The sequence below is a fragment of the Apium graveolens genome, chromosome 7 (assembly GCF_009905375.1).
Source record: "Apium graveolens cultivar Ventura chromosome 7, ASM990537v1, whole genome shotgun sequence".
NCBI lineage: Eukaryota > Viridiplantae > Streptophyta > Magnoliopsida > Apiales > Apiaceae > Apium > Apium graveolens.
In genome coordinates, this window is record NC_133653.1 from 55,018,555 (window position 1) to 55,027,959 (window position 9,405).

Consider the following 9,405-nt stretch of genomic DNA (forward strand, 5'->3'; position numbering starts at 1 on the left):
GATAATTTTTTAGACATTTTTATAATTTTGTTTCCGAAAAATTAATATAAAAAATGTAAAATCCCCCCCCCAAACCAACAGTATATTTTTGTAGGAAATTTATACATACACGACGTTCGACCTGTACGTACGAGTAAAATTTTAATTTATATGATGGTTCTGTTCTGCCAAAGCAAACAATTTCAAGTTCAGGACGCATCAATTTAAGCGCCATTTCTCATTGAGCTAAACATAAACACTCTCTCTCTCTCTCTCACACACACACACACACACTAACTCTCTCTCTCTCTCTCACACACACACACACACTAACTCTCTCTCTCTCTCTCACACACACACACACACACTAACTCTCTCTCTCTCTCTCTCTCTCTCTCTCTCTCTCTCTCTCTCTCTCTCTCTCTCTCTTTCACACACACACCACACTCGAGCACGTATCTCTGCAATTCGATTTCGTAAATCGTAAGTTGTTATACACATATTAAACCTGTAAATTGCTTTATGCTTTTCATTTCGTTCCATTCCTGTTCATCAATCAATTGAGCTCTATCCTTTAGATTATCGTTTTGCGTTCGCTTAAATGTAATTATGATATGTTTCAATTAAAATGATCTCAATTTCTGCTTAATTTTGATGTGCATCGAAGCTAAAGTTTAGTAGTTCATACTCGATTTTTCATTGCTTTTCAATTTCGTAAGTTTTAATATGTGTTTGTGTGTATATGTTTGATGTCCTATTTTGCTCTATACACTCCTGCCGCTTCATTTTTGCTCGTCAATCTGTTGATCCTTAATCATCATGTTTTGCGCTTACGAGATTTCGATAATTTCAATTTCTGCCTAATTTTATGTAGATCAAATGTATTTTAATTTTTAGTACTTCTTACTTAGTCTCTTATATATTATGTATGTGTTTATTGTCTGTTATGTTTTATATTCATTATTTCACTCCGTTTTTGTTCATCAATCGAGATTGATCCTGTACCTCATTGTTTGCGGAAATGTGACAGTTATAATATACTAATCTCAGTTTCTGCCTAATTTATGCCATTAAATTTATTTTGGTTGTTTCCTTCAACTGTTATTCTGAGTAAAGTGGCCGCATAATTGTTGCAGATTATCTAGTGTTTTTTCCGAATTTGTTACTCTAGTTTCAGTTTAATATATATTGCTGAAGTTAATCCAATTGAGAGTAACTTAGCTAAGAGTTAGAGATCATTATAATTTATCGATTTGAGGCAACTACCTGATCAGCACTGCAGTTTTATCTTGGTGTCTTTTCAAGTAGTATTCATGTTAGACCTGGGATTTTCCGGAACACTAGTGTATTATCATAATTTAGGTGGAAATTACAATAACAATAAAGAAGTGAAAATCGTAACATATTTGTTGGTTGTTTTGTTATATTGATTCTCTACTTTACGTTGACTATTGAGGGACTCAAAAAGAGGTCCCAATGTTGGCAAACATGCAAACAAATATTTTAGCATTATTGGATGTTGTTTATTTAGTTTCAGACTTATAATTGCTCTATTCTATAGTCTTACATGATTCAAAAAATTTATATGAGTATTGGCTGCGAGGTCTGATTGTTATCGTTGGTTTCTGTAATCGTGACTATCCGGACTTTAAACTGTATACCTCTGTGATGTGCTGACTCATCTCACATAGTTAAGATTTATAGTCTTGTTCTATGTGTTGTATAAGAAAATGAAGTTATACTTTGCAGATGGCAGAAAAGCAAAAGGAATCCTCTTCGAATGCCAAGTCGAAGGAAAAAGCGTCACTTTTAGGTAATTATTGAATAGCTTTAATACATTTTTGTTATGGTCTTCTTTTAAAACATATAAATTTTGTAATAAAAAATGTTTATTTTCAAATGAAATTTATGATAGCTTTAGTGAACTACAAGTCTAGACCTGTATCGACTATCTATATGTATAACATTTTTATTCAGAAGCTGCAATATCACAGCCCAACCATAACAAACGGTTTGATTACATTCTTTATACTTCAGCAGATTTGGATATTGGAAAGGATTTTCTTACTTCATGGAAATCGATGGCTGATGATGATCAAATGGATTTTGACTTTCCCACAGTTGCTAAAGGAAATAAAAAGCCTTTCAAGTTTGACAATATGTAAGCACTTCGTAATTGTTAAGTAGCTGTTGCCAAATTTGATGTAGAGCTATTTCTTTTCTAAAGATGTTACTTTCCACGAAGAAGGTTAGAATGTTTTGATTTTAAAAAGCCAAACTTTCTTGAGGCTTCCTGCTAAAACCTTCTGTAATAATTTGTCATCCTTGATATTTGTCATCCAAACTTTTGTGTTGTTCCTTTACAAATTTCTAGTGATTTGTATGGGAAAGTGGGTTGAATCTGTAACTTATCACTACCTAATAGTACTTTTGGTTTTAGGGACATGGATTTCAAGCTTGATGACGATTTTGGGAAAATATCATCATTCAATGTAGACATTTCAGACCTTGATGTCTCTTCCCCAGTGAAAAAAGCTGGAAAACCAAGTGGGAAGTTTAAAGAATCATCAGCAGAAAAAAAGACTCAAGGGAAATCAGATCGGTCAAACTTCCAGTTTGATTTTGATGCGTATGTATATTGCTCTGGGCCCCTGTGACATAGCTATACCAATGCTTCATGGAAAATGTTATTACTATAATTAGCAAAAATAACGGTTATTACTATCTTTTGTGAGTTTTTGATTGGTTCTTCTCGATTGCTGTTCTGATTAATCCAATGAACTCAGGTTTGACGATTTTAATTTCGAGCCAAGCTTAGGCAAGATAGCTAAGAAAACTAATGCAAACCAAGATGCAGAACATTCTCCAAGCCTAAGTGGGAGTCTAGGATTTGGGACCCACCTTAAAGAAACTATTGGAGCATCTGAGGGGGGTGGCACTTCGAAGTTTGATAGCCAACTTGGCGGAAAACCGAATTCCTTGAGTAAGGAGAAGTCACATCCATCGTTGACAAATGTGCATTTGCCTTCAAAATCAGAAATCACCAAAGATCAAGCTAGTAACCTGGGGGCAACAACTTCACCACAGGGACCAATTTCCGGAAGCACAGAAGAAACAGACCAAGAAATTTTCCCAAAAGAGGGAAATACTCAGCAAGAACCATATAAGGAAATTTGTCAGAATTCATCTCCTCTGTCTGTATCTGAGAACTCTTCAAACCAGATTGCTTGTAATTCAACAGAAGAAGTTGATTGTTCAGCTAGAAAGGAAAGTACAAACACAGACGGTGAACAAAGTATATCTGGTGAAAAAACTGGTTTCGGCTTCAACTGTGAGAATTTACACTTAGATAAAGTGCCAGTAGATATAGCATGCTCACTGAGCAATGATGGCGAAAATAGCCAGTGTTCAGGTGAAAATCCTGTTCGTATAGACAACAATGATGATGCTGAACCAGCTGAAGGTGGTACACAGTTTGAACAAACCTCCGCAACAACTGCGACAAAGGAAATGCTCCATGAAATAGAGACTGATGGGGAAACTGTGGATGTGACTTCTGAGCTTGTTACACCGTCGAATACAATGGAAACAATTATGTAAGAGTACTGATCTTTTTTAGTTGGATGAACTACTAATTTTGATCTTAGGATAGTACAACATACTAACATAGTATATAACAAAATTTTGTACTTAAGCATCTCTGAATGATTGTTCTGTTAAAAACCTAAGCCATACTGAAATGACTGTTTGACTGACTCTTAAAATTTTCTGGACAATCATTATATATACAGTTCCCTGACTGTTGGTTTTGTATGCTAAGATAAAGTGCCTTGCCATGATGTGTGTTTTGTTGATGCAGTGAAACCACAGGTGATAAGAAATTTCCAGGCTCGAAACGGGTAACAAATGTTATCAGGTCAAAATATTTCAAGGGATCAGATGAAGAAAAGTTGCAGCAATCATCAGTATCTCAGATAAAAGCTGCAGCCTTTGATAGCAAAAGAATGGAGATATCCCAATTAAGTCCTGCAGATGAAGGGTAAGCGTCTAAGCGATACTGAAGTCATGGAATAATTTAACAATTATTGCATAATATACGACCAGTATAATTTTGAGCACAAAATTTGACACAAAGATGCAGAAATCGGGTGATTTCCATATGCTAGTCTGGTAGGCACAGTCGTCAACTTTATTTGTAAAAATTCAAAATTTATGCATATATATTTGTTCATTTTATGCAGTGCAACAATGGGTGATAAAACAATTCCTATCAAGGAAAGTTTACCCCTCATCATGTCGGAGAGTTTTGAGGGATTAGATGAAACTAGATCTCAACTGCAGCAGGTATCATTTTCCGAGGTGAAAGTTGGAACTATCAGTTGCCAAAAGATCACCATTCCACAACAAACTACTGCAATTGAAAAGTAAGGCATGATTACAGGGTACTAGTAAACCAAGTAATTATATTTGACAAGACAATAAGTATAAATATCAACAGGAAACCTGAAAAGAAATATGCACAAACTGAGAGCAAATTGGGTGCTCTACCAAGGCTAAGTGCAATTCCTAGAGAGCAAGCAAATGGCGACTCAGTTGAGATAAAAAGTCAAAAGAGCCTTCACAATCTGATTAGCAATAGGTCAGGTTTCACACTATGTGTTTAACTTCCAGTCCAACCAATTTATTTTATACTGCTCATATCGAGGTCAGAAAATCTCTGAATAATACATACTTTCTAAAGGTTTTCTAACTGGTTTTACGATATTTCTCACAGGGGAAGCTTAAATTCTAATGACACCAGGACAATTTTGACTGATACATCAAGGCTTCAAGATATGCATGTGGCCAAAGGGGGACCAGTTCCGAATGGAAGTGAATTTGAAGACCATTATAAGTCCAGGTCAAGTATTCATACTTGGAATTTTGTCTTCACATACGATTTTGAACAGATAATAATTCATCAAACTCATGCAATTAAGATACAAAACTTAAATTTGAAGAATCTTAGTAAAAGTTGATGCATAATTTCCATATCAATCAAATTAGCCAGTTTTAATAGACAATACAACTGATGCCAATTTCAACAGGAAGCTTGTCAGCAAAATTGTAGAAACTGGGAGAAAATCAGCAATTCTTTCTAAGGCAATTTCGAAAGAGCAAATTGAAGGGGGCTCAGTTCAGATAAGAAGTCATGGAAACTCCAAAGATCTTACTATTAATGGGTCAGTCTTCATATACTTACTCACGGGATCACAAAATATACTTGTATTTTAAGTAAGGGTTCTAACCGGATTTTCGTGGCATTAAAAACAGGGGAGGATACATTTTGGATAACAGCGGCAGAACTTTGAATGGCACATCAAGGGTACATGAAAGGGACACTGCAAAAGAGAAACCTGTATTGCCTGGAAGTGGAAAGAATGTAAAGAATCTCAGTATTTCCAGGTGAAGTATCTATACTTAGTTTTCTTTTTACCCTTTCTTCTTAGGTCATTCAGCAATTGGTCCAATTACATTAGTTCAGTAAAGTTAGAAGAAGTCCTCGACATATCTTAATTTAGATATTGATTTAAAGAGAAACTGTCTCCGTGAATGTAAGATTCTGTTGCAGACAGCCCTTATCGTGATATTTTTAAATAATGCTTTCATTTATGAGCTGAACTCCCACACTTTAACACTTTGCTATTAAATTCTGTAGTAATCTTTATAATTCAGCCATTAACTGCATATGTTTTTTATTCAAGAAGAAAAATGTACATCTCTTGTAAGCTTTGACGTTTCAAACTTTGCAGCTTGCATGTCGGAACTTCCAGTTCAAATGAGCAGACAAATGCACCAGCTTCGCTGCTTGGCCTTAATCCTAAACTTCCACCTTCAGGCATGAAATCTCTACAGAACGATATTATTTCTTCTGACAACCATAAAGGGCACGACCTTAAAGAAGGCATTAGGACATCTGTACTTCCTAAGCTAAATAATTTGAGGTATTATATTAATCATAACATTGTCTCGAATGACCTTACTAATGAAAATTCCAGTGTTAGTCTTTTTAATGACAACTTCTACGGATACAGGAGTAGAGAAACAGTTCGTTCTCCATCAAACTCGAGATTGCAGAAGGATACCAGATTGTTGACCAACTCAAGACAACATGCGGACTTGAAAGAAAACGCAGGACCTAGAATGGTGCATCTTGCAGATAAGAGGGAAAAATCATCATCTAGCCCAACATTGAAGAGGAAAAAGACTGAGGTATTGGCATTACATCAGTCCCCACCTCCAGATTCTCCCACCAGAAAAAAGAATTGAAATGAAACTGAAAGGAAAAAACATTAATCTGGATTTTTTATCTGGATTTTTTTTATAGCAATAGAAAAAAATAGCGTTATTTTAATAGAAAATGGATTCTGACATGCAGGACTCCAGTGAAAATATGCTTATGCTGAAACCAACAAAACGTCCGTTAAAAGCACCTAGCGGAAGCAGGTCCCAATATATGATCATTTATCTCGTCATTGAACGAACTTGTAATTCAGAATGTTCCTACTCTTATTATACATGCTAATCATTTCTCTATGCAGAGATGTTAGAGATTCGTGGGAAAATCTGGTTGACAAGGAGAATATTTGTACTGGAAATATAAAGAATAGTCTTAATGAATCCCTGAGTTCATGTCTACATATTCCTCAGAAAGTAGATATGAAAGAACAAGAAACTCCTCTAGAAATAGACAATGACATCAATGTCGAGAGAGCCCAAGCATGTGCAAAGGAGCTTAATGATGTAAGCACGAGTTATATTTACCCTCTCAATTGGAACTTTCCATTCTTCGTTTTTTTATATTTAACCAATTTTTAGCCAAGATAGAACCCTGTAAGGCAGTAACATCCTAATTATGTTCATACTCTGAGTAATATATGTTAATATATAAAATCGAATTTTTATTACCCAATTACACGACATGCCTCGAAATTGCACCAACAGTTAACACGAGCGTGTATCGTATCACAGCTTTTCCTGCTGTAAGGAAAGTGTAGACATCAATCTAGGTTCAGAAGGAGTTGGAAGAGCATAATAACTCTCCTTTGTCTTAGTGTGCACAGCTATATGAATATAAATGTGATGACCTAAATCGAGCAAGTTCATACTTAAGGACATATAGATTATAGAAACATGTAAACCTCTGACTTAAATTTAGAGGTGCAGCTTTGGCGCTTTCTTAGGTTCACAAACTTAATCTTTATATGATTTTTTGTCCCCATATTGTTCTATAATGTTACCCAACTAAAAATTAAAAATCCCATTTATACTAGCAACATTTTTTGTATTCATTCTAGTCCATGATGATACCCAATTAAGAATTTTAAGTTCCCTATTATCCTAGCAACATATTTTAGGCATCCATAAATCTTTATTGTGAGTTTGTCTTGTTAGTACGATCATAAGTCATTTTTCTTGAAATCCCTTGACAGAGAGGATACAAAATAGAACCTAAAAAGTTGATAATTAAAATGTTGTTTCTGCAGTTGGCTAATATGCTGAAAAAGAAACATGACGAAGCAAAGGAGATTTTAGTTCGAGCTGTTGTCAACAATAATAAACTGCTGATGCTGAACCACCCTATGGCTATCCACGAGGAAAAGATATCCTCTCAAGTCTCAATCATTTCATTATATCCGTGTTTCTAACATTTCTTATCGTAATTGAATTTGTGACTTAAAAATGAAATCTGGATATTCCTTAACGACTGCATACATTCGCTTGATCGAGAAATTTGCTGCCTTATTGTTGTCCAAGTAGGCTTCTCATCTAGAAGGTGTCAGCTAGGAAATCACTTGTCATATAAGGTATTTATGCTACCTCTATATTACTGTCACACCCATAAGCACGGAAATAATAGCAAATAATACTCTGTGTTCATATTTGCATAATAGTAATTTTCTCTGATTCTCTATAGGTTTCTTATCACTGATATGTTATTCTTTGTACATTTCAGGATAGCTATTTCCTTTTACATCTGCACTATCTAAACCATGAGGTATCGTTGTTTCTCCAATCACTTTCAAGCACTTACTTGTACATGGCAGGCAAGGAAGTTGAAATACCAAGTCTTTTCAATTCTAACACTTGCCGCCTTCTTCTCAATAGAGTATAAAAATTATTTTGTGCTCATCTGTGTCTCAATGTCTGAACTGACTGCTGTTTGGTGCAAGGAAATAGTATTGGCTAAATATATTGCATGTGCACTTTGTTGTACATTTTGCCCTAACAGAGATATTGTCAAATTGTTGAAACGCTCCGACCCTCTATTTTAGTAAATACAAGATGAGTGCTAAGCTTAACACATGACTTCTACATAGGAAGCACATACAATAAAAGATGCCTAAACTATCTTACGACTGTAATGAAACTTTTCAAGTTCCCCTGTTGCTTCTACTATTGAACATAAGTCATGTATCATTATTCCAATATGATGTTAGTTTAATTGGACGCAAACCAAAAGCAGACACGCAATATATGGGAAACCTCGACAGGGAACCTCTACGGTCCTTGTGCAGGCCCAGAGGCCCAAAAACAGTACAAATTCCAAACTCTGAAATAGAATTTGAATTGTACTGCACCAAAACCAAATCTTACATTAGCCTGTAAAACAAAGCCTGCTCAGACCATATAGTCTATACATAATAGAGAAGGCACATTTAGTATGCCAAGAGTTCCCTCCTCTCTGTATTTATAAGTCGATACCCATTATTTCTTAACAAAGCAAGCTTCCTCCTATCTCAAGAATCTCGAACCAAAAATATGAAAGAAAAACGAAAATCATTCAGCATGCCAGTTCTCACAGGTCATATATGTAGTTCAAACACCCTGTTTTGGGAGCAAATCACAGATATTTAAAACTGATAACTGCATTAACATTTTTTGAAGGTTGAATGAACACCAGTTCACTAATTTTTACATAGGTCTTTTACATTAATTTTTTGTTTTGTGATATTTACACTGTTGGATTTGGGATAGGTGAAAACAGAAACAGCTAATTACTTCTTGTAATGTGTCATCGCCTGTTGAAAATTGAGAATCATGCTTAATCGATGTGTTCTCTGTAGTCATGAACTAGTGCTTTCTGAAAACTGATTGACCTCATTTACTCTCCTGTGCTGTTATTGTACAATTTTTATAATAGTGACTGGACATTGTAGCTGATCAATTAATGCTTATGTAGAAAAGAGTATGGGGAAATAGTTTACTTGAATCGTAAGAGAATTACATTTGATCATACTTGTGTTACTTGTAACTTATAAGACATCTCTAAATAATGAGGAAAATATAGATTGCTAACCTCATAACTCATGTAACACGCATAACTAAAGATTTCTCTCCACAGAAATTCATGCAGTTAGGCTGTTGGTTTTGTGCTCATAACTC

General features: G+C 35.1%; 1 protein-coding gene across 4 annotated transcripts; it reads left to right on the forward strand.

Annotated features, from left to right (window-relative positions):
- Positions 1-95: 95 nt before the first annotated feature.
- On the forward strand, positions 96-8,250 carry LOC141675039 (uncharacterized protein At4g18490-like). Of its 4 annotated transcripts, none has more exons than XM_074481748.1 (18): positions 96-462; positions 1,729-1,792; positions 2,017-2,140; positions 2,420-2,608; positions 2,766-3,575; positions 3,839-4,018; positions 4,221-4,403; positions 4,478-4,618; positions 4,754-4,879; positions 5,067-5,201; positions 5,293-5,424; positions 5,793-5,963; positions 6,054-6,231; positions 6,398-6,465; positions 6,561-6,762; positions 7,506-7,622; positions 7,735-7,826; positions 7,976-8,250. In XM_074481748.1, the coding sequence occupies exons 2-17, from the start codon at positions 1,729-1,731 to the stop codon at positions 7,777-7,779; spliced, it is 2,865 nt and encodes a 954-aa protein (XP_074337849.1). In that variant the 5' UTR covers positions 96-462; the 3' UTR covers positions 7,780-7,826; positions 7,976-8,250. The 4 variants fall into 4 exon arrangements, 3 of the variants coding, with proteins under 3 accessions (XP_074337849.1, XP_074337847.1, XP_074337848.1); XR_012555863.1 differs by having other exon boundaries at positions 98-462; positions 5,772-5,963; positions 7,506-7,651; XM_074481746.1 differs by having other exon boundaries at positions 99-462; positions 5,772-5,963.
- Positions 8,251-9,405: the final 1,155 nt, after the last annotated feature.

Bases quoted from the DNA above. Each gene is read 5' to 3' on its own strand.
- LOC141675039 (XM_074481746.1), top strand. From the start codon at position 1,729: ATGGCAGAAAAGCAAAAGGAATCCTCTTCGAATGCCAAGTCGAAGGAA. The intron at 1,793-2,016 runs GTAATTATTGAA...TTTATACTTCAG, and splicing joins GGAAAAAGCGTCACTTTTAG to CAGATTTGGATATTGGAAAG. The intron at 5,202-5,292 runs GTCAGTCTTCAT...CATTAAAAACAG, and splicing joins AAAGATCTTACTATTAATGG to GGGAGGATACATTTTGGATA.